This window comes from Pelodiscus sinensis, chromosome 4 (assembly GCF_049634645.1).
Source record: "Pelodiscus sinensis isolate JC-2024 chromosome 4, ASM4963464v1, whole genome shotgun sequence".
In the NCBI taxonomy this organism is placed as follows: domain Eukaryota; kingdom Metazoa; phylum Chordata; order Testudines; family Trionychidae; genus Pelodiscus; species Pelodiscus sinensis.
In genome coordinates, this window is record NC_134714.1 from 16,104,103 (window position 1) to 16,129,573 (window position 25,471).

Sequence of the window (25,471 nt, forward strand, 5' to 3'; positions counted from 1 at the left end):
CTATCCACAGTATTATCCTATGAGAAGAATAAGTAAAGCTCTGCTTCTTTTTTCCCCTTCCTTACTTTTGCGATTTACTGCTTGTTGTTTCCTGTTAGTCATGAATGAGTAGAGAAGCTGCAACAGAATGAGAAATTTCTTACCTGATTATTTTCTTTCTGTGAGCAACTTCTTTCCATCAAACTGAAATTTTTCTCTATTGGGAGAACTTCCCCTCCCCTTCCCTTATTTATTCTTGGTTCTGGACTTCCAACACTCGGGTCATCTGAAGAAGTGGGCTGTGCCCACGAAAGCTCATGATACCATCTACATGTTTTGTTAGTCCTTAAAGTGCTACTAAACTATTTGTTGTTTTTTAAGTTTTTCCTGTTACAGACTAACTTGGCTGCCCCTCTGAAATTGTTATAAGGTTAGAACAATTATATCAAGTTGTTGTCTTAATATTAATAATCGTTTCCTGGAATGTTTTTATGTCTTTGAAAGAACTCTTCTGGTGGCTTGACTTGAAGGGTGGTGCTGAGACATAGAGCCTCCAGTCATAACAGTGGACTGCCTCCCAGGTCTATGTGTGGAGACATTAAGCCATTAATGATGAATGAGGAGGGAAACTGATAACAGAATTTTCAATGTGTTCCCTGTAATCTAAGACCTGGGGCGGCCACCTAGGAGAGATTTAAATGCTGCCCAGCTGATTAGCACAGCACCTATAGCTGGCAGCATGTGTTTCTACTCGTGGTATTCATCTGCACATGCCTTGGTGCACGTAATAAAATTTATTCTGTACACACTTATGGAAAAAATTAGAAGGAACACTGATTTTCAGGTATGAAATCTCCCATTCCCCCCTCTCCTGTGTCTCTTCATAATTTAATATGACTTTTATAGATTTACAGTTGGATTTTTCTTATTGTCTTATTTGTAAAGGTATATTTTGGTTTCATACATGGTCACTATGTTGAAAAGTCAGTGGAAAAAACAGAGTATGTAATTATTTTATAGTATCTTCAGGGGGTAGCCAAGTTAGTCTGTATAGGATAAACTTAAAAAACAACAAATAGTTTAGTAGCACTTTAAGGACTAACAAAACATGTAGATGGTATCATGAGCTTTTGTGGGCACAGCCCACTCCAGTCATCTGAAGAAGCAGGCTGTGCCCACAAAAGCTCATGATATGATCTATATGTTTTGTTAGTCTATAATGTGCTACCAGACCATTTGTTGTTAAAGTTTATTTTATAGTAGCTTGTGTGAATATGCATATAACTACCGTAAAATCTTGAGTATAATGTGCACCTATGTATAATGTGCACCTACCTTTTAAACATCAGAAATCCGAAATAAACTGAGCTCTTATCTATAATGCGCACCCCCATTATACTCGCGATTTTATGGTGTATATGTAGGAAGGAAGGGGCTGCTCCCACCTGCAGGCTCGCCTGGGAAAAGCATGGGCAGCACAGGGGAGCCGGCGGCGGAGTTTGAAACCTGCTCCCCGCCCAGCTGCTCGTGCGCCGGGCTGAGCTTGCGCCTGTCGTGGGGCCCCTCTCCCCCGCCCAGCTGCCCCACCTGCTGGCTCCTCACCTTGTCCGGGAGCGTGGCTGAACTTGCGCCTGCTGCGAGGGCCCCCTGTCCAGCTGACCTCGCACCTGCTGCAGGGGCCTCCTGTTCAGCTGCTGGCAGCAGGTGTGAACTCAGCACAAGCAGGGCAGGCACAAGCTCAGCTGGGCAAGGGGCAGGTGCGAGCTCAGCGCGGTGCGCTGGCAGCTGGGTAGGGGGCCCCCCCATAGCAGGCGCGAGATCAGCCAGGCTCCCTGACAAGGTGAGGAGCCGGCGGGCGGGGCAGCTGAGCTCACGCCTGCCGCAGGGCCCCCTGCCCAACTCCCCATGCAAGGCGCCTTGTCTGGGAGCCTGGCAGGGAAGGTTAGGTAAAAACTTTACAAATTACCTCTTACGTATAATGCGCACCCCACTTTTAACCTTTAAAAACCGGGGAAAAAAGTGCGCCTTATACTCAAGATTTTACGGTATCATGTCACCACAGTGTTTCCAGAAGAAGGTTGTATTCTGCTTTGAAATTTAAGCAGGAATTCAACCTTTTTAATTTGTGATAATCACAGTATATCTGCCCCAAATTTTCAGCCCATAATCTGAGTGAAGCTTGAGTTTTCTATGGAATCTCAAGGAAATTGGTTAATTAGCTTCTGAGTTCCTGTCAGCCAAAAATTGGTCCCATGAAATGTTCTCAATTCTGAGTCTTACGATTTTTCAGACCTCCCTGCTTTGAAAACTATAAACTGTAGAAAGTCAAAGCCATTGATAAAGTTAGGACAAGAAGCAATGGTCTTAAATTGCAGCAAGGGAGGTTTAGATTGGACATTAGGAAAAAGTTTGAAACTGTCAGGGTGGTTAAACACTGGAATAAATTGCCTAGGGAGGTTGTGGAATCTTGGTCAATGGAGATATTTAAGAGCAGGTTGAATAAACATCTATCAGGGATGAGCTAGACCAGGGCTACTCAACACACGGCCTGCGTGCGGCACTTGGGGTGGTTTGGGTTTACATGGGACTCATCACATGGCTCACAGGTGGGATTCTTTGAACATGGCCTGCACAGTGAATACACTCCATGATGGCGAGGCGTCTCCTAGTTAGGGTGAGCACTGAAAGACACAAGTGGGTGGGCTGGCTGGAACACATGGGTACAGGGTGTTGGTGTTTCTAACCCCCAGGGAGGAGGTGCTGGGAGTACCAGGGCATTGTGGGGAGTGCTTTGTATTCATGCCTGTCAGTGTGAAAGAAGCTATTTGCATATATATATGCATGTACATGCAACGACACTTAAGCTGTGGCCCTCTGCATGTGCTTTGAGTATCATTATGGCCCCTGAGGCTTCAGAAGTTGAGTAGCCCTGATCTAGACAGTGCTTGGTCCTGCCATGAGGGCAGGGGACTAGAGTTGATGATCGCTCGAGGTCTCTTCCAGTTCTAGTATTCTATGATTCAGTGAGCTCTGTAAGGTTATGTAATTATTTTGTTCAGAAACCAACAGAAAAAAGCATTATTTGCCATAGTTGGATGCTTATTGTGATTAGCTAATGGAGAACAAGGTTTATGTTGACCAAGATTCTTTTATAAAGTAGCAGCCACTGGTTTGTTGGCAGTGCTTTAACACAACAATTTGGTCACAAAAAGGGCTGAGAGAGAGCCTCCTAGCACTGTAGCACTGTCCACATTGGCACTTTGCCCTGGAGGTGTGTTTGTTTTTCACACCCCTAATTGAGAAAGTTACAGCACATTTACCTGTCAGTGAAGACAAGCCCTTACTATCCACAGCAAAGATCTGGATCCTCAACCAACAGCAGGAGCTGTGCTACAGTATTTTAAATAGAGAGCCAGCTGTTCCCTTTTTTCAGCTCGCTCTTATGTAAAGTGCTTGCTGTTTTTCATAGTGATCTGGAAGCAAAGAGAAACTGATTGGGATTGTGTGATCTTAGTCAGTTTTCCTTTGCTGTCTACTCTCCAGAGTGTGATACAGCCACAGTCCTCTGCATGAAATGTACAATCACGTCACACTTGGAAGGTCTGAAGAGGAGAATTGATTAAGCGGCTAGGCAGTTACTCTCCTCATATCCTCCCTTTATAAAGTGCTACTGTTGGCTACTCCTGCAGAGATTCTTAAAATATGCATAAAATAGGAGCCAGAAGACACCAAAAGGAGGGAGAGAGTGAAGGCATAAAAAGGATGGGGAGGGGAAGAATAGAAGGAAATAAGTTATGAAGTTGCAATTTAAAAAAAAGAGCAAATGGGGGGAAATTCTTTAATATTCCAGTGTTTAAAATTCCCTTCCTTTTAAGATTTCTACCTTTTTGGGTGGGGCAAGGAGAGAAAGGAGTAGGGGTTTAATGTATGGAGAATGACTTACTGCCTGGATTTGTGTAGATTTCTGAATTATTTTGTACTGTGAACACCTGTAATTATGTGCTGTTCTTATATTTGTTGTTATAGATATAAAAATCACAAGTTGGAGAAGATTCCTGTCTTTCTTGCAGAGCTAGTACTGTCTCTGTGTTGGTACTGCAGAATGTCATTTGTAATAGCTAATTAGTATCTTTGTGGATGATCATTTGTCAGGCTAGCCATTGATGAGCATGGGCTTCGGCAGCAAAAAATAACTTTTTGTCCTGTTGTCGAGAGCAACCATCTTAACTCTGTAGTCAAGGCCATGACAGCAGAGCTTTAGTCTTGGAAAAGAAAGAAGGGTAATTTCAAGTAGTTTACATGAGCATATTCCATTTTTAAGTGGTAGGGTGTACTTATGAATACCACTAGAGCAGAAATAATAATTTGTTGTTTTTCATGACAATATTAAGATGCTCTTTAGTTGAGAGAGTTTAACCTGAACCTATCTTTTGGCAGCACAAAGAAGAATTTGTTCTGTGGGGATTTTTTAAAGCAATGTAATTCAGGAGGCATGTCTTCCCCTTTAAGGCACCAGAATAACATTTTTTTGTTAGCAGCTGATTTCAAATAAATAAGTCAGTAAGAATCTCACCTTCGCAGAGAGAGGTCTGGCAGGCTTAACCCTGCTCAGTTATTTTGCTCCTGTGTTCTAAAAAGTGGAGGGTGCTCTGGTTTGTTTGTCTAAACCAGTGGTTTTCAAACTTTCTCTCATGACTCATTTGAAGAAAATTGTTGATGCCTGTTACCAAATATAATTTGATTAAAGTGTGGGCTCTGGGGTAGGTCTGAAGATGAGAGCTTCAGCTATGGGTGGAGGGGTCAGAGATGGGGCAGGAGGTGCTTACCTTGAGCAGCTCCCAGTCAGCGGTGCAGTGGGGATGCTAAGGCAGGCTTCCTGCCTATCCTGGCACTACAGACCATACTGCACCCTAGAAGCAGCCAGCAGCAGGCTCTAGCCAATGAGAGTGTAGAGCTAGTGCTCAAAGCAAGGGCAATGCGCAGAGCCCTGTGTGCTCTTCTATCCCCTTCTCCTAGGAACTGGTCCTGCTGCTGGCTGCTTCTGGGGCGCAGAGCAGTCTGCGGTGCCAGGACAGGTAGGAAGCCGCCTTAGCACCTGCACTGATCAGCCTGCAGCAACAAGACCCAGTGCCTGACATTCTGCGACTTGGTACTGGACCACAACCTGTAGTTTGAAAGCCACTGGTCTAGAAGCTGTCTTAGCACCTTGTCACACGGCTGAGGTGAAACCCCATCCTTGCACCTGTCACAACTCTATTCTCCCCTGCCAGTGACTTTAATCTCACACAACAAAGTCTGTGTACTCCTGCCCTCTAGTCCTCTGGTCAGAATCTGTCTAGCCCCTATTGGCAGGGCAGCACCGTTCAATAGTCCCAATGTGATCCAATAGTCAAAGTCTAAAACTCACTCCTTTTGCATGGGCAGCACAGTTCAATAGTCTCAATGTGACCCAATGGTCAGAGTCTATTTAAGGGTCAGTCGATAGGGGAAATGTTTACATCCCCCGAAGAGGGATCCAGGCCCTCCCTCTCCACTGGACCCCAGTCCAGAGCCCTGTTAGTAGCCTGCTCTAGCCACTGAGTCAGCGGGGAAGTTCCAGCTGCAGCACGCTACCTCTCCGGCAGTGGCTCACTCATGCTGTAGCAGTCGCTGTTCCTAGACAGCTTGCTGCTTCAAATTTCTCTGTTCGCTGGTGGCTCTCCAGCTCCCCTCCTTCCTCTGGGATCTGGCTACTTCCACTTGCTTTTGGAAACTGTGTAGTCTCTCGATGCATCAGGTGTCCAGCCTGTGAGGTGGCGTTTAGGCAGTCACTGGGGTTTGCAGGGAACTGGCCAAGCATGTCCTCTCCCTTCAGCTGCCAGCTGAGCTGCACTCTTTTATAGCAGTGCAGTCTGAGCGTGCCCAGTAAAGTAACAGGAGAGTGGCCTTCTCAGCTCTCAGGGCTGAGTGAACGCCTTCCTGCTCAGTGTCGGGAGACTGTGCCCCGTCACACATCCGTATCCCAGTTTGGCCTCAAGCCTTCTCATGCTGATAGGTTCTTGAGTTCTCTTGCAGGGTGCTTCACCTCCTACCATGATATTTGATTCCTCTCTAAAAGAGGTTGTCTTTTATTTTAGCATATGTTTGTGTTCTCCAATTATTTTATTTAGTATTTATCTAGTTAATGTTCATTAAAATGCCTGTTATAAGCGAGTCTGCAATTTTTGCCATATTGCACACTCAAATGTATTCTTTTTTGAGTGATTGCCAGTGTCCTTTATATGTAGGTGTGCGTGCTCTACGTGCACACGTCGTCAGAAGTTTTCCCCTTAGCAGTACTCGTCGGGCCAGCAGGGGAGCCTCGTGGAGTGGTGCCACTATATCAGCTAATATATACTCCTGCTGGCCCTCCACCCCATCAGTGTCTTCTTACCGCTCGTGACAGTCATTGGAACGTGCTTTGCTCTTGCTCTGCAAGGGCCTCTTAGCAGTTCTCAGCTGTAGTTTCATAGTTAGAAATGCACTAAGTTCATTGTTCTTATCTCTTTATAAATAGTTGGTAAGCATCAGTACTTGGCTAGTACTTACTTCAGTGTGGGGCTCGCTTTGCATCCCTGGTGCATGTGGCGGGGCATGCCTGGGCCCCAAAGCTTCAAAGCCTGCATGAAGGACCAGAAACCTGTGCCCTGTGGGGATCCCCACGAAGCCTGTCTCAGGTGCCTCAGAGAAGTCCATCTGTTTGGGGCATGTGAGATCTACAGGAGCTTCAAGCCACGGTCTAAGCAGGAAAGAGCCAGATGAGGCCCTTGGCGAGGCGCTGCCTTTCATGCCCTCTGTGGACTCGAGGTTGAGTGGAGGTACTCCATGCCACAGGAGAGAAATAAACATCTCTTCTCCCATCCCCACTGGGGTCCCTGGTCAACCAGACGGTGAAGCAGGGGAGAGGCAGGAACAGCCAGGCCCAACACCAATGAGCAGGGATGCTAAAAAGACAGACCTCTTGGGCAGGAAGGCCTATGCCTCTGGGGGCTTGCAGCTCCACATAGTGAATCAGCAGGTCCTGCTGAGTTGCTGTGTGTGCAACGCATGAGTCGCTATGCACTCTTATATCAAGTAGTGTTATGGTCTGACTGGGGTTTCGGCCCCACCCCTCATGGCTCACTCCAGTAGGGCACAGGACTCTACTGCTTTTGTGGCTCAGGTCCCTGTTCTAAATATCTCTACGTCATGGCTCACCAAGGTAGGGAAGATGCAGCTCTTGGTAGGGCTGTCCTCTCTGTGAAAGGTTAGAACTCCAACCATACTTCCTGGGGTTTCTGCTTTGAAGTCACCTACATGGAATGGACATGAGCAATCACTCAAAGAAGAAAAAACAGTTGCTTATCTTCATAACTGTTGTTCTTTGAGCTTTGTTGCTCATGTCCATTCCAAATCCCTCCCACCTCCCCTTGTTTGGATTAGTCTGCTAAGAAGGAACTGAGGAGGTGGAGGGCCAGCAGGGGTACATATTAGCCGATATAGTAGTGCCACTCCAGAGCCCGATGGGTATTGCTAAGTGTGCACACACCTATATAGAATGGACATGAGCAACACATCTCGAAAAACAACAGTTACGAAGGTAACCATTTTTTTCTAATGCATTGAGAGCCTGATTACTAATGCCATGTGCATGAATTAATTTTTTAGTGTAAAAGTGCTCTAGTTCTGTGACTGCTATGAAACCATGTAGTTGAGGATGTATTTTACAGTATAGTACAAGAGAATCAAGTTGCCTTCTACTCTCCAAGCTTCAGAGGGTTTCCTGAAAATCATTCAGTTCTTTCATTGCTGTCAGTAAGGGAATCCTCTTATCTGAACAGTGCAATAAATAGTTTGCCTCCTGTACTAAAAACAGAAAAAAATCTCCTAACTTTTGTCTTTATTACTGTAGCTTGTTTTATATCAAATAACTGTATTCTTGTCTAATAAAAATTGCATACAAAGGTGCTGTATAACTTTTTAAGGAGTGATTTGTTGTGCATTCATTATTTACAGGTAACAATAAATAATCCTAAAGATTTACAAACCTAATCCAGCGTGTCTATATTTGCAACACTCACATCTATTAAAGTGGTTGGAGGGAACATACAGACGGTTGAACAAGCTTTTTTATGTTTTGGGTGCCAAGTGGGTACCTGGCAGTTTCACACTGCACAATAGCAATTGATTTAGAACCATGATTGAAAGCTGAGGTAAGAGGAATTTTCCTTCTGGCTGTACCAGACATTAGGCAGGCAGAGGAGGACTGCTGCTTGTCCTGTTTTCTGTTTACTGTGAAGACAGGCTTTCTGTGGCTTAAAAAAAAATTAAACTGAATTTTTTAAACTTAGATCTATGTTTTTACCCTACAGTGTTTTCCCTTAAAAGAAGAGGGAAATCTCAAACTTGTAAGAACCACATCAAATCACACCATAGCTTTTAACTAACTTCTGAAGATCTGGAAGCTGATGTTGGTCACATCTGTGTTTATGAAAAAGTCATTTCAAGCATTTTTATTAAGAGATAATTCTCATCTAGAGGATTGTTTTGGGTCATTTTGCATTGGAGAAACATCTTTATGGCATTAAAAAAAAAAAAAGAGAGGAGAGGGAAAACAGCTTTCTTTGCCAGAGAACCAGTGGCATATTATCCAAGAGGTGAATGTTTACAGCTGTTAGGATCTGTTGGTTTATAGAGGATTGCCATAGAATTTTTGTATTGGAATATCTGTTATCTGTTTTGAAGTTAAGGGTTATAATTGGAATTTTGTATCAAAAGACTGTAAGAAGAATGTAAAGCTAGGAATTTGAATGTACCTCCTGTTCCGAATACTACTTTGGTATTTAATGAATGCTTACCAAATCGATAGAAGAGGGATTGTTGGTAGGCAGAAGGGGGTATCCTCCATTTATTTTTTGTATTGTAGTTACGTAACATAAATAATGTTGTTTTTTTGCAGATAACTTGCTTCCTAAGATTTTTCTGCAATTTAAAAGTTGGCAAATGAGTTTTCTGTTGCTATCACAAATTGAACTAATGAAAACAACTGGTGTCTACTTCTGTAATAAGTTATATTGAAAATTACAACATGAATTTGTACAAGATCCCCGAAATTGTATCATTTTCAGTCAGGCGAATTAGGACTCTGTAGGGAAATGGATACTTAATGTACTATAATGTCCTACATTTGTAGGGGGTTCTCTGCACATGCAGCACTGTAGCCGAGCTGCTATAGTGCTTAGTGATGATGCTATCTATGCTGACAGAAGCGCTTCTCCCATCCACATACCTATCTTGATGGGAGACATCCTATTGTTGACATAATACTGTTCAGGAGAGTGGGTTTTCCATAGTGTAGATCAAAGGACTTCTCCCATTTACAAAGCTGTCGTCATTTGGGGAGATGGAGTACCTACACCAACAAGAGAACCTCTCCTGGTAGCATAGGTATCGTCTTCAATAAGTTCTACAATGGTGCAGCTGTGCAGCTGCAGTGCTATAGACAAGTTACGTCACTGATCCAAAAATGTAGTGGAATTTAGGGAAGCTGAAGTGTTTAAAGGTTTAAAGTAGCATTCTGGTTTCTATGAGTATCTATTTAGTGATTCTGAGATGCTGTGACTATTTTTTTAAGTGAAAGTATTTGTAATGCACAGAATCTTTTATAGATTGCACTGTGCTTGGCACCATAGAAACAATCTAATTTTATTGGCCAAGATTTCCACAAGTGAATAGTGATTTTGCAGACTACAGTTTTGGGTCCCAATTTGAGCTACCTTAAAGCTACCCTGCAAATCCATGGATATCCCTGGGTATCTGTGGGTGTGGTTGCAGATTGCCACTGCTCACTTTTGCGGATACAAATTTTATACCTAGAATCCTGCAGACTTGCAGATATCTGTTTTATATTCAGGGATATCTGCATCTGCGGATAGCAGTGCACCTATCTGCAGCTTGTTTTTGTGAATACAGAAACATATGTGGATAACCAAGGATGTTAAAACGAGGTTCCACTTCTACACACGGGTGTGTGTTTAAGAGGCAGCAATGCTGGGAGCAGGCAGCTCCTTGTGGGCAGTGGGCTTTTAAACCAGCTCTCCATGAGCACCAGTTCTCACCTGATCCCTATCCCACTCCCGCACTGCTGCCTTTGTACCGCTAAGGATGTTAACAAGTACCCAAGTACATAGTTAACTGATGAGTCCAGCCTCAGTTAACCGAGGGGGTTGGGCTCATTGGTTATATGCAGCCCCACACTTTTTCTCCCCCCCACCCCGCTCCATTGCTACCTGTGTATGAGCAAGGGAGGGGGGGGAGGCTGCATGTAAACAAGAGGGTTAACCTATGAGTCCAGGCTCCCTCATTAACATCCCTAGTTGGTACAAACCTTGTATCCAGGGAGGGCTTTATTTAAAGGGGCCTAGATGTTCAGAGACTTTAAGTTGCACACCCTACAGATAGAATACTAGTTACTTGAAAATATTGGCTACTCACTTTATAGTCATAAGAAAAGATGGCCCTCTCACGGTGCATTGTTTTGTTATGTATATGGTGGAGGAGGGGAGTACAAATGCTGAAACCTGCTTCTGTAGGTTGTTTTTAAAATTAAAACAGAAGTATTTTCTTCAAACACTTGTCACGAATATGCCAGCATCAGGAATGTTGTGAAGAGGCTGAAACAGAGAGAAACAATTTTCTTTTCTGGTTAGTGTTGGATAGTTCTATATTGTTGTCCTCTCTACCCTTTGATGTCATATTGGAGAGTAGGGATAAAACAAAAGCTTAATAAATATTGAGGGAGGTGCCCTGTATAGTTAAAGCAGAGATGTGGCTCAGGCACTATAGTAGAATTTGCCTTCAATGGATAGAACTCCTACTAATGTGAGTAGGAATTGCTCTAAGGGAAGAATCGGGCCCAGATTATTATGAATAAAGGTTTTAATGACATTGTAGGCATGATAGCTATAAATACATAAGGAGCAGAGAAAGGCAAAGGAAAGTGTAGGTCCTCTACTTAGTGAGGAAGGAGAGCTATAATAGATGACATCTAGAAAGCCAAAGTGTTTAATGCTTATTTTGTTTCAATGTTCTTTTAAAAGATGAATTATGACTAGATTGTTAGCACAATTAACAACAAAGGAGAAGGAATGCAAGTCAAAATAGAGAAATAACAGTTACATATTTATGTAAGTGAGATGTATTCAGTTAAAAAATTAAAACTGTAGTACCTACGAAAAAAGCTGAAGCAGTGTCAGAATTGTTAGTAATTGTCTTCAAGAACTCATGGGAGATAGTGTGGTCTTAGAGGACTGGAGGAGAACCAACCACAGTACCTATCTTTAAAAATGGGAACAGTAAGAACCCAGAGACTTACAAATCAGTCAGCTTAATTTTAATGCCTGGAAAGATATTGGAACAAACGACTGTATATTTTATTAGCCCCTGACGGAAAATAGAGTTATGAGGAAAAGCTTATATGATTTGTCAAGAGCAAATTATACCCAACCAACCTAATTTCCTCCTCCTACAGGTTAACTGGCTTAGTGGTTGGCGGGAAGCTGTAGAAATGATGTATCTTAATTTTTGGAAGGCTTTGAAACAATCCCACATGACATTTTCATAAACAGATTAGGAAAATGTGGTATAGATGAAATTACTGGAAGGTGGGTGCACAACTGGTTGAAAGACCATATACTCAGTGTAGTTATCAATGATTTGCTGTCAATTGGGAAAGCATATCTACTGGAAAATGCTTGTAAAATCTGCAGATGATACCAACCTGGGAGGGGTTGCAAACATTTTGGAGGTGAAATTTAAAGTGGCCTTGACAAACTGGAGAATTGGTCTGAATCCAGCAAGATGAAATTCAATAAAGATAAATGCAAAGTATTTCACTTAGGAATGAAAAATCAAAAACACAATTACAAAATGAGGAATAGCTGTGTACATTATAATACTGCCAAATTGAATCTGGGGATCATAATTTAAATGAGTCAACAATATGTGGCTTTTGTTGAAGGAAAAATAAAAAAAGACAAATATAATTCTTGGTTGTATTACCAAAAGTGTGGTGTATATAAGACATGAGAAATAATTATTCTACTCTGCTTGGCACTGGTGAGGCCTCAGCTAGCGTACTGTGTCCAGTTCTAGGACATCTTTAAGAAAGATGTTGACAAATTGGAGAGCAAGTACTGAGGAGAGCAACAAAACAATAAAAGGTATAGAAAATCTGACCTATGGGGAAAGGTTAAAAAAACTGGGCATGTTTAATCTTGAGAAAAGACTTAAGAGGGGAACTTGATAAGTCATCAGATATATTAAGGATCATTATAAAGAGGACTAATCAATTGTTCTCTGATCCATGAAGGTAAGACAAGAAGCATTGGGGGTATAGTCTGCAATGAGGAAGATTTGGGTTAAAGATTAAGAAAAGCTTTCTAACCCTAAGGCTATGTCTATACTGCGCCCGTTTGGCGCAAGCAACATGCAGATGAGGCGAAGTATGGAATATCGCTGTGCCTCATTAGCATAATTAATGAGGCTCTGTTTTTGCACAAGAGGCTTTTGCGCAAGAGCCATTCTTCCGCATTTTTTCAGGAAGAATGGCTCTTGTGCAAGTGCGGGTTTTCACGCAAAAAGGAGCTGTGTAGACGGCTCCTTTTTGTACAAAAGCCTCTTGCGCAATAACAGAACCTAATTAATTATGCAAATGAGGCACGGCGATATTCCATGCTTTGCCTCATTTGCATATTTTTTGTGCAAAATGGGGGCAGTATAGACATAATCTAACAGTAGTTAAACTCTGGAATAGACTTTCCAAGGAGACTATGGAATCTCCATCATTGAAGACTTTTGAGAAGAGATTGGACATATACTTGTGAGAAATGGTCTCAGTTTGTGTGGTCCTGTCTCATTGCAGGGTGCTAAACTAGATAATCTCTCAAGGTCCCTTCAAGCCCTGCCTTTCTGTGATTCTGCAGCAGAGATGTCACCCGAGTACCATTATTCAGTGAACTAGCAAAAAGTATATTATAGACCTTAGCATGGGATACTTTAAAATATTTAATATGTTTTTAAAGTTGTAGTGTAAAACTTTCACATGTTGCGACCCAAGATCTTTGCAGAATTGCAGAATTTATCATAGAACTCAAACCCAAAACATCATGGTGTTAAGAAATCTTTTTCTAGGCACTTACAGCCACTGTATTTACATAACATCTGCAGAAGCATAATATTTTCATTTGTGAAATTGTCTCAGGAGAAAGTTAAAGCACAAAATTATGAGATTCTTTGGGATAGCAATAATTTCCAAATAATCTCTTCATATATAGATTAAATGAAGGAGAGAACACCAGATTTTGGTTATGTGACAGGGGATTTTCAAATAAACATAAAAGTGTTATGGACCCAACTCACATTGAAAGTTTGTGGAAGCAGCACATCTAGCTATACCAATTTGAAAATCCCATCCTTAATCAGTTTACAGTTGTCTCCTTGCTTTGGGCTCCTGATATAGCTATCATGTAGTTGAAGTAGCCGGTTCAGCTTGTTTCCCTTTTTTCTGTTCAAGGGATCTTTTGTCTTTTTTCTGGAACACTGGCAATTCCCTTGTTGGTTTTTAACCATTTTGTTCCCAACAACTCTCAGTGCCCTGTACTGTGTAAATCCACTCCTTCATCAAAGAGAACTGACTGGACATTCCATCAAAACCCATAGGCCACACTGGAATTCCCTTCTTTCTTGTTCTGATGCTCATTGTCTGCACTTCTCAATATCCAGAGTTCTCAGAGTGCAAACTCAAGGAGCCAAACTCAAGTGTCTTGAGAATTAGTACAGAGCAGTAACCCCAAAGACATCAGGCTGGACCTCAACATTTTGTTTTAAATTTTGCAAATGTGAGCTGTCTCTCTGATTTTTCCACACAGTACATTCGAAACTAGTGAAGTAAGCAGTTATCCATAGATGTGGGAGGCATGATCTTCCTTCTCAAACATAATCCTTGAGCACATCATAACATTCCACTTTCTCGCTGCACAGTGCTTTATAATGACCATAGGATGATCAGTTTCTGCCCCTGCAAATTCTGTCATTCCTAGTTTAAGCATCTATTTTGTCTAATTATACTGATTAATGGATATAATAAAATATGGTTATGTTTTCAAAAGATGTCTTAATAAAAATGAGTGTAAGCAAAAGTACAAATGCATTTGTAGTGCATAATCTAGTAGTTCATAGTGGAGACCTGAAAATATTGACACTTATTTAGTTCTTTCTATTAATAACTCTCAAAATGCTTTCTAAGGTGGGTAAATGCTGTAAACTATATTTAACAGATGGGAAGACTAATGCATCTAAGTTTACATGTCACATGCAAAGGTATATGATGGCTGAGTTAGTACCAGGAAAGAAACTCTAGTGTGGCTCCCAGCCTGGTACTATTCATTAGATTATGCTGCTTTCCTAATAACAGAAAATATTTTCTTAATTATAACTTTCAGAGGATTCATGGCCTATTTGATTGTGATGGAGAAATTCCTGTGATAAGAGAAAAATCAAATCATCTTACTTCAATGATTTCACCAACATAATAGCAAACATCTGTTGCTGCAGCAAATCTAAAAAAAAAGTCTACTGAAAATTACTGTAATATTTTTAGCTCTTCTCTGTGAAGCTATTAGTAGAGAAAGGGCTGGATTGGTGTACATATTCAGAATTCATTAACTGTGCTTGCAATTTCTGAGCACATATAATGAAAACAATAGGAAAGCACAGTACTTCTCTTGTGTAAAGTTGGTGGGGTGTAATCCTCTGAAAGGTGATTATTTGTTAACAAAACGGTTGTAACCTATATTATACTTAAGATACAATTAAAAACAGCTTTAATTGGATTGGACATTCAATGAATATGCATTTTAACTAGAATTTATAATGGTTTTTATTTAGACGAAAATGCGGGAGATGGAGAATTAGATCTTAGTGGAATTGACGACACTGAAATAGATAGGGTAAGATATATTTTTGTTCTCTATGTATCTACATGCTAATCTCAAAGGAAAAATACATTTTTCTGTAGTTTATCCTCCCCTGCCCTAATTCTTCCACAATTTGATCTGAGGAAGTGGGTCTGGCCCACGAAAGCTCATCACCTAATAAACCATCTTGTTAGTCTTTAAAGTGCTGCATAGTCCTGTCTTTTGCTCTAACCTCTGACATTGATGGAACATGATTGAGCTTTTAGCCAGCTCCCTGTGTGTATTGGTTCCCAGCAGCAATGGACGGTTGGGGACAGGTGGCTCTGTGAGAGCTGATGCTCATGAGAAGCTGGCTTAAAGCGAGCACTGGTTTCTGCCTACCCTTCCTCCCCCCGCCACATTGTGGCCTCTGATACAAAGGCACCAGCGTGCAGGGGGGTGGGGACAGCTGTGTTGGAGCTGGTACGCGCTCCCTGTGCGCACTGGCTCCTGCAGAGCGACCTCCCCCTGGGTAAACATGTTATACGTTAACCAAAATAAACACATTTTAACATCCCTACTATAAAGGGGGAATGTCCACCTCCTCATTTGGTGAATGGTACCTAACTCAACTTGACAATCTTACCCAAAAAAACCCCCAAAACAGTTCATTTTGATGATGTGCAAAAGGAGACATTTTGACATTTCTGAACATTTTCTTTTTTTATTTTCACCAAAATAGTTTGCCACTAACAACATGAATTCATGAAATGTTTCATTTGACCCAAATCTGCACTTTTCTGGGAGGTAGGGCGAAACTTTGGCCAAAACTTTTCACCCAGCTTTAGTCCCAGGCTAGGGATGCCTTTGTTCTAGGTGTACAGACAGTGTAAGAGTTCCTGCCTCACAGCCTATAAGCCATACAAAGGGCTAAAAGGGAAACAAAGACCCTGAGATGAAGTGATGTGCTCAAGGTCACACTACAGGTCAGTGCCTGAATCCAGATTTTGTGACTCCCAGATGGGTGCCCTCTCCACTTAAACCATGTTACAAATAGAAGGTACAGTAAAAAAACCAGGAAAAAACAGTGCAGTAAATGGGGTTGTATACATGTAACTGAGCATATAATTTGATCTGCAGAATCTTTAATTTTGGTGATGGATGAGCAGGAAAGGGCCCCGCTTGACTTTCAGCACCAAGGTTGAGTCTGCTAAGTAGGCAGAAATAGAAGACTATAGAGAGGAGTGCATGTGCTATGGAAGTAACAGAAACAGTAAACTCCCTCCACACCAATTTCAAAGTTACTCATCATAGTAGATCCATCATTTAAACAGAAGCTTGGAAGGAACAAACCCATCGTCTCTTCCTGCTAGAGTCTCTGCAGTGAAGTCATAACTCTGAGTTTATGACCTCACATTCATTTCCCTGGGAACAGAGTGTAATTTTACAGAGGATTATGAACTTTCCGAAGGTGTAAGCAGGATGAATAGTTGAGCTATGCGTGAGTGTATTTTCATTATTATGACCCAGTTTTAATACACACAAATGAAACTCAGAAAATATTGGCCTGGTAACTGGTACTAGAAAAATGTTTTTCCAAGTTTGTCCCAGTGTGAAAGATGACTCCTTGCATCAATTTCGTTTGAGTTGTATTATTTTTCTCGTAAACTAATTGAATGCATATTTTATTCTGGAAAAAATCTGGAATGGTAAAAGGCATAAAATGCTAGAGAATCAATCTGTTTTATTAGCACTTAGAACTAATATCACATACAATACTTGTCTCTACTCTTTAAATGCATACACAATAAATTACTTTTAAAAAATGTTCATAAAAAGATGATTGGTAATGGTTTGAAGTTCTCACAGCTCTACCAGTGTTCCTCATTCCCTACCTGCATTGTCCAACAAGAACCAGTGTTCCACAAAGCCTAGTTGTGCTGAATGTAATATTGGATTGGTATTGTAATCTGCACAATTCAAAGCTAGATGGAGCGTCATCATGCCACTTTAATATTGCAATTTCCAGACCACATTCTGGTTTGTTCCCCTGATCCTCACAACTCTAGTGACTTGAGTGAAACTGAGTGAATATAACTGAAAATATAATCTGAATGAACTCCGTTTTCCAAAGTGGAAGGACTAAAATGTTAACTTACTGTGCTAGTTAGTGTTTGTCCCTTCTTTCTTAACTATCTCATTGCTGCCCCTTGAATAAACTTTCCTTCATTAATCTAGTTCTAAAAATAAGGTTGAATATGAATTGCTTTTACCTGTATTTTTTCCAATGTATGCTATGCTATTTTCAACCTTTTAACTGAAAAAGAAATAACTCTATTTTGGTTTTAGTACATACTTGATGAAACAGAAGCTCAAATAAAAGCAGAACTGTGGATGAAAGAAAATGCAGATTATTTGAAGGAACAAAAGGGTAAGAAGCATAACTGAAATGCTCTTTCTGGTCACATGCTGCTAAAAGTAATCTGATACCTGTCCTTCATGCTGGCTACCTTTTTGTCATCTTTCAGAGAAAGAAGCAAGAATAGCAAAAGAGAAGGAGCTTGGAATTTATAAAGAACACAAGGTATACAACTTAAATATTTCAGCTGTGTTTAACAGTATCCATTTGCAAATTTCCTAGAAGCTCAATACATTTCTTGGTCAAAACTCTGCTTACAGATGTTTAGAATACATTGGAACAATCAAAGCGATAATTCAGTTCTCCACTTGCCTAACAATAGCTTTTTATCATACTTAATGAAACTGTGCTGCAGCACAGCTGTTCAGATAGTGAGTGTAACATTTTCCTGTCTAAGCACTGTTTACATCTCTATCCAAATACTATACTTTTAAAGTTTCTGTGAACTTTGTTAGCTACAGAACTTCTGTGTAATGCAACTTGGAGCAATTATTTTTTGGGGGCATGGAATGGTCAGTTGCATTTCTGATTGCTATGCTGGGTGATTACTTTATTTAAATATTCTTAAACAATCCTGAGTTTTTGGTAAAGTCATTCTTGTTATATTTGCTCAAAGTTTGCTACCACAGCAGTACTTTTTTATGTTGCAGTAATGAAGAGCTGAACAAATCTCCATTACAGCAACTTGAAGCAATATTGTTCTACCTTTCATAAAGCATGTGGCATTTATGCTAACAAGTGGCTTATGAGCAGTTTAAAGCAGTCTAATTGGCAATATATATACAATTGACAGCATTAATATTTTGTTTAATTGGCCAAGTGACAAGGCAATCTGTGTGTAATCTTCCCATGCACCTAAAATCAACATTAGCTTTTAGTGTGTGATTTCCATTATTCTTTTTAACAGATTAACAAAAATACACCATTTCCATTGCCCCCCAAAATACTTAAACAATAAAAAGTAAACCAGACAATGAAAGATGCTTGAGAGCTTCTCATTCATGCTACATTTGTACAAATGACATTGCACTAGTGATTTTCAAAATTGCTCATAGTACTCTGACACAGAAACATAGCCAAACACCCATCTTTTTGTTCTCACAACTTTTGAGTTTTTCTCTAGCTCCCTGCTATTGCTGGCAACTCTTGGCTAGAACTTGGTTAACATAGCACCTGCAATTTTCACAGTAGCATTTGACCCATGAAGGTAAATAGAGCAGCTGTTATGCATTCAGAAATAATTCACCTGCAGATTTAAATGAGAAGGGATATGTTGGGCAAGGCACCAAAGTTATTTCTTGCTCCTTTTGATTGGGACCCTGGGACTCTTCTTTTGCCACATATACACTGGAAGACCCTTCTGTTTATAATTTCTTATGAACTGGGTTGCCGTGTCAGTCAAAAACTATGACACAAGCGTGCCTCCAACTGAACAGCACTGACATCACTGCACTGAACAGCACTGACATAATTGCTCAGAGGCCAGCATTAATGCCAGTCTATTTACCTACTGATTGCCAACTCTGTAATACAGTTGGCCTTCTTCACTGATTCATGGAACAAGAATCCTATAGCTACTCCTGAACATGGAATTCCTGTAATTTTGAGCCTCACTTGACAGAAATGAACTTCACTTTTAAACAGATGTTTTGGGGGGAATGGATATTTATTTTTTGGCTAATTTTATAAAATTTATTGGGATCCTCTCTTCTGTCAATGGAATAACCCTGCCTCCTGTTGATGTCTGTTTCTCTTTGGCAAATTTCAGAAACCATAGGGTTAATTTAGTAAAGCATTGTAATGATATGTAGTAGCATTTGGCAGAAAATACAAAAGCAGCTAATGCCTTATTCCTTGAAAGAGTGACATTGATTCTGCAGTGTTCTCAGATGGCCAGAATCTCCATTTTACAGCTGATATCGGTACTGCAACCTGCAGCAGTACAGGAACATCATACTGGGGCATTTGCTTTGTACTGACTTCAAGTGAACCATGCTGCCTATTGGGTCATCTAACATCAGTGGCAGTGGCACTGCAGATCATCCTTCTCTTTTGGTAAAATTATTTTGACTGTATCTAAATCGCTAATTTTACATTTCAATTAAGCCAAAGAAGTCTGCAAAAAAGCGGGAACCAATTCAAGCCAGCACAGCAGGAGAGGCAATTGAAAAGATGTTGGAACAGAAGAAAATCTCAAGTAAAATTAATTATAATGTGCTAAAGGACCTGAACAGCAAAGGAAGTAGCACACCAAAGAAAGAGGATGACAGCACTGATGACAGCAGCAACACCAAGAAGCTGTCAAGAAGAAAATCTACTGTCAGTAGGAATATAGCCAATGCTGTAAACAGTATGGGGAAAAGGTATTACTATTATTCATTTATATCACTGTCTGTGAGGTGGTCTATGCATCTTTCTGAGCAGACAGTGTAGATATTGTAACACTTGTTTGAGTTATGTTGGGGCTCTGATTTTATTTATTTTGCATGCAATGACACAATGAAACCTTATTTGCAGACCTCATATTAGCTGACAGTTTGTGTGGATTAACCAAAGAATCAATGAGATTTCACATATGAATCTGTTAGCCATAGACATCTATTACAGTAATGTTGACATTTCTCATCCTTCTTCATAGTCACAGACATGACACTAAAAATGCTGAAGTTTTGGCTTTTCCACTTCAGATGAAAAATAGATAGTATCCATCTGTTATGACAGTCAGCTCTTCTGATTAGCTTTTATTTTCGTTTTATTCCAAACTTTTGTTGTTAATTGATAACACATATAAAACTTTATAGTAAACATGCATGTCAGTTTTCTGGTCTGCACTTTAAGGCTGTGATGAAAATGTCTATTTAAATGGGGAAAATAATCAGACTTGATAGATAGATTTGGCATATGCTGCAAAATGTACAAGGAAATTTGTGTGCGCTGTCTCCGATATTCAGCTGTTTTATTAGTGTGCTTCAGATAATGATTTGAACTACTTCTATGCTTAGTCATTTCTCATTTGTCTATTACACATTTATATAGTGCCTAAAACGTATGGTTTTTACCTCCAAAGACTAAGTTTAAGTATAACTGATAATGGACAAAATGTGGAGAGTGAGAGAAACAAAGATTGCAATGAGCTAATACCTGTAGTATGTTGTTTATGGTTGGTGAAGACAAGGTGAAAGGTGCAAGGGGAATGAGGAAGTTGATCCCTGGTGACTGGTTGAACCAAAAGGAGTGAGAAGGAAGAATCAGCAGAATCATCACGTGGAAGATGAAGTCCCAAAGGGTTGAGGGTAGGAGATTAGGAGAGAGAGAGAGTCCAGAATCAAAGCCCTAACAGAGGGAGTTTGGCTAGAGATGTATCACAGTAATTCAGCAGCTAGAGAAAACCTATTGAACATACTTTGGAGGAGGAAAAGGAAGAATGCATGTATGAGGAGAAATTGGTGGAGTTGGGAAGCAGCAGCGGTGGAAAAATGAGGCTAATATCACAGCCACCAGGGAATGAGGGAAGTAACCACCAGATGAGAGGTTGGCAGTAGTGGGAGGTGGAGAGCCAGGTAACTGTCCGTTCAAGCTGGGAAAGGGGGAAAGACTGAACTCTGGTTAAGAGAGGAAAGAAGATAGGTGGAGATCAGGACCCAGAATCTAAGTAGCGATAGCACAGCAAGAGTCTACAGAGTTCAGATGCTTATTCTGGCCCTGGGTTTAAGAGCCAAAATTTAAGAATTAATATGTAAATAAATTGAAGAGCAATATCTTGTCTGTTTAAATTTTTCAATATTCCTAGGAGACTTGATTCTGCAAGATATGTTATTATAATAACAAAGATTTTCTCCCATGTCTGGTATTTTTTTCCCTGTTTATTTTTTGTTGTTTACCATGATTGCTCTATGCTTATACAGTTCCCTGGAAAGATCATAGAAATAGCCTTAATAACAAATTTCCTCGTCTCCCTTTTGACCCTTTTACTTTATCAAGAATATTGTAAGTCTTTATTTGTTGATAATGGTGAAGTCTAAAAAACTAAGAACTGTTTTCCTCTGTTAGCGAAGTGAAGTGCAAAAAATTACAAGAATAATTTTGTAGCATTTCACACACATTACCCTGAACATATTTAGATTTTTATTAGTCTTAAGTCAGGAGTTACATATTCTAATTAAACAATGCTTTGATTCTGTTGTCAGAAGGTAACCATTGATATAAAAAGTAAGTGCCTTGCATCATGGTAGTACTGATTTTGAAACAGTTGGATATCAGAGCTGAGCATTTAGTATGTCTACACAGCAGCTAGACACTTGTAACTGGCCTGGGCCAGCTGATTTGGGCTTACAGGGTTCGGAACTGTTTCATTGCTATGTAGACAGCTGGGCTGGCACCGGAGTTTAGGTTCTAATACTCTCTGAGGTGGGAAGGTCCCAGAGCTGTGGCTCTAGCCTCAGGCTATGTCTAGACTACAGAGTTTTCCCAAGGAATGCATCTGCTTTTCTGAAAAAAATGTCAGAAAAGCAGATGCGGTTTTTTTGGCATCCCTGTAAACCTTGTTTTATGAGGAAGAAGGGATGTTCCGAAAAAGGGTTTTTTCCTCCTGACATTTGGCCCAGCGTAGACGGGCCAAATGTCGTAAAAGCCTCTTCTGAAAAAAAAATTGGAAAATTTGCATATCTTTTTCCGAAAACAAAACAAAAAAAACCACCCCGGTAGTGTAGACGTAGCCTCAGTCTGGAAGTCCTATAAACTCAAGTCACTTAGCACCAGCGAGCTGACTTGAGGTATCCTGACAGTTCTTGACTGCTTCTCTACCTCTTCATATCACCGTTTTCAGGACCTGATTCTCAGAAATGTTGAGACCTGTAGCCCCAGTTGAAATCAGTAGGTGCTTGAGCCACTAAGCAATTTTAAAGAAAAATACCTTGAATATAAAAATAAACAATAAAACAGTATGGAAAACTATTTAGAGAAATACACATCATCATATTCCAAAATAAGGTTATAAAACCATGTTTATTTCCCCCTTTCAAGTACTCAAAGCACATCCTGAGGATGCTTGCAGAGTTCTCTGTCACTGATTAGCAATTTTCAAATGTGGTTAATTTTGCAGCAAACCTGCAGGAGTTCTTTGGTGTGGAGTGGGTGAACATACAGATATGTATATTAAAGAGAGCTTGCATTTCCAAAGTAATAGTCCTGCTAAAACAATACTGAGAACTTGGCAAGGAAATAGATTGTTTTTATTTCCTACAATTAAAGATTTATGATATTCCTTTTGATTTTCTTCCATTACTCTTAAGTGCCATACATTGGCGTCCAGAAATTCCTTTCTTCAGAATTGTTTTTGTGTCATGCATAAATTCCTTTATTTAGCATTGTTCTTCTGAGAGGTGAATGGATAAATACTTCTCCTGTGATATAATCATCATGGTAATGTGTATGCAATTAATAATAAAAACCCTTCACATCTCTCATTAGAAAATGAATGAAGTATATATGCCAGTATCCAGAAGACATTAGCAGAGATTTTGCTAGCAATTTATTTTTCAGTGATTTATAATCCTGCTAGTTTATTTTCAGAGGTGTTAAATATTTAGTAATCTATTGGCAGCAGCATCTTGCATCACAAGCATCTATAAGATCAGTATGCTTTAATCCAATATGTCTATTATTCTGAGTGATAGTTAAGTCTTAAAGATGTACTGATTCAATTCTGTGGCCTAATTGAAAAGTACTGAGACCAAGCTATTGGGAACTTGACAAGCGAAGAAAGGAATATTGGATTGTAGGTGATTAAAGCCGAACTCTTGTATGGGAAGCAGAGTTTCAATATGGAGCAGCCTTTCTTGTTCCCCATTCTCAAGTGAAATTGTTCTTCATGCTTCCTTGACTTCTGTGCTTAGCAAAGGTCATCATAATATAGGAAGGGTCAATCTACTGTATGTAGTGCAAGGAAGTAGGCAGCGCAGCTTCAACTTTCTAAATGTTTTAAACTCGTAGATAAAATGTGACCTCTATAATTGTAAGTTTTAGTTGAGAGGTTCCCCCTCCCCATCCTATTTAAAAGTGAATAATTTACTTGCAAGTATAAATCTGTACTTCCTTATGCCTTGTTAGGCTACATGCATGTAAGAACAGATTCAGAGTAAAGCCCTTTGAATGGAAGTTTTGTTTGAGAGATGGACAGAATAAAGATAGTATTAAAGAAAGGTCTTCCAGGTTGTGTTCAGTGTTGTGGCAACAATAAGTAATTAAATGCTGTAATGTTGTATAACTGTTTATTCCCAACAAATATTTAAGTAGGTGGAGTGTTAAGAAAGTTACATAGAAACAAGCTAATATCTTATTTCCCTGGTAAATGGCCTTTTTAATAGAGCTTCATTGATGATCAAATTACTGTTAGACTAATAGAAACATTAAATTCAAAAGAGCATTTATTTTATTGGTTTAATCTTTTATAAACAGCAAACTAACCTGGATTTGAAAGCTGGGCTTGCAGTTTCTGGATTTTTGATGGGCTACTAATTTCAAAGAATGCTTTTTAAGAACCAAGCAATACTTGGTTCTCTTCAATAGAGAAATATCATCAACTATACCAGTGTGTTCAAATTTGTCCAGTGTTATGTTTTATCACAAACTGGACGAATTATGTGCTTTTAAAAAAACAATTAATTTTATTTGAATTAATTTCCAAGAAGTATGCTGGAGTTAAACTTAATATGCCTAATATGAGTTAGTACTGAACTCAATTAAGAAATAAGTTTGGAAGGTTTATTTATATAAATAAGGTTAATAAAATTTCTCATTGCATATCATTTTTTGTCTCCAGTGAGTACGAAGATTATCTGGTTAGAGAGTCAAGTAATTTTATTTTTGACACACTGTATGAGGCAATAACTTCCTCCTAGTTAGTGTGTCTGGATTTTTAGGATCTAGCGCATGAATAATTGTTTGAGCTATACAGAATACTATTAAAATTGTTGCCACAGCTTAATTTTAATTACCCACTTGCATAGTTGGTCTTCAATAATGTATTTTTTAATGTGAAACACGATTCATAATTATAGAGGGATAGCATGTGAATTCATTTTTTTAAAACTTATTGTATAATTTCCACTTTGGTGAGCTTAGTATAAAATAAAATTCCAATTTTGAACAGAGTTATGTTCTTGAATTCTTGAAGTGTGATAGAAGAGAGGATCCAGGTGTGGTAGAAGTATTAATAGTTTACATTTATTTGAACTGAAATGTTAAAATATTACTCTCAAAGAGAAATCTGTTGTAACGAGTAAGTGTGGGACTGAAAGGCCTTCTTAATCATTACTTTTTAAAATTTTAAGCCTATTTATTGCTATATACTTGAAATTGGCAAAGATAGCTGAGAGGGAAGACTATATTACCAGGGGAATGTGTCCGGGTTAATCTCACAAAAATCTTGTCTTGAAAAAAACAAAGCAGGATTGCAAAGCACTGCTAAATCTCTTTTAATAAAATAGGGTTGTTCAGAACAGAAAGATGTGAATATATAATAGAAACCCAACTTGTGTTTATTACAAAGATAGCAAAAGCCCCCATTGGCATTTTCAGGAAAGAGTATGTTTGAAATTTACTTAAACTGTGTATCATCTCACTCTGCTCTTATAATTACTGTTTCTACTAATAGCTGCCTTTTATTAGCTGGTGGCTGACCAATACCAATATGACTAGTTGCTAGCTGTCATGCCACTGAGTCAGAAGATCTATGGATTCATGGCCTACATATTGCTGACCTTGCTGTGCTATATTAGGGATGTGCTGCAGTGTAAGAGGTTTGTTAAATTAGCACCTGTTCTGTTCCCATCTCTGTTGGGTTTCCAAGTCTGTCTCATGGTCCAACATCCTAGCCAACATTCCCCTTCTCACTAAAAGAGGTTGTAGTTCCCAATTAGTGTGTAGTAGTAGTATGCAGTACTGAGCAGCATGCAATGGCTGCTCCATTGCCTGGATACTCGTTTTGCTTCAGAACTTGTATTTAAGTCATTATTCTGTCATGTGCTTATCCTGAGTATGACAGTTGCCATCCACTCTGATTCGCTTAAATATTTCAGTTCTAGATTATTTTTTTCAAAATATTTCCAAAAATGCCAGGAAT

General features: G+C 39.8%; 1 protein-coding gene across 11 annotated transcripts in view; it reads left to right on the forward strand.

The window, feature by feature from the left end:
* The window catches only part of BRF1 (BRF1 general transcription factor IIIB subunit), a 270,488-nt gene that overhangs the window by 194,049 nt on the left and 50,968 nt on the right, over positions 1-25,471 (forward strand). For all 11 annotated transcript variants that reach the window (XM_075926416.1, XM_075926414.1, XM_075926415.1 and 8 more), the window contains 4 exons: positions 14,923-14,984; positions 17,280-17,361; positions 17,459-17,514; positions 19,456-19,712. In XM_075926416.1, the coding sequence (XP_075782531.1) occupies positions 14,923-14,984; positions 17,280-17,361; positions 17,459-17,514; positions 19,456-19,712 (457 nt within the window). The remainder of the gene's footprint in view (positions 1-14,922; positions 14,985-17,279; positions 17,362-17,458; positions 17,515-19,455; positions 19,713-25,471) is intronic.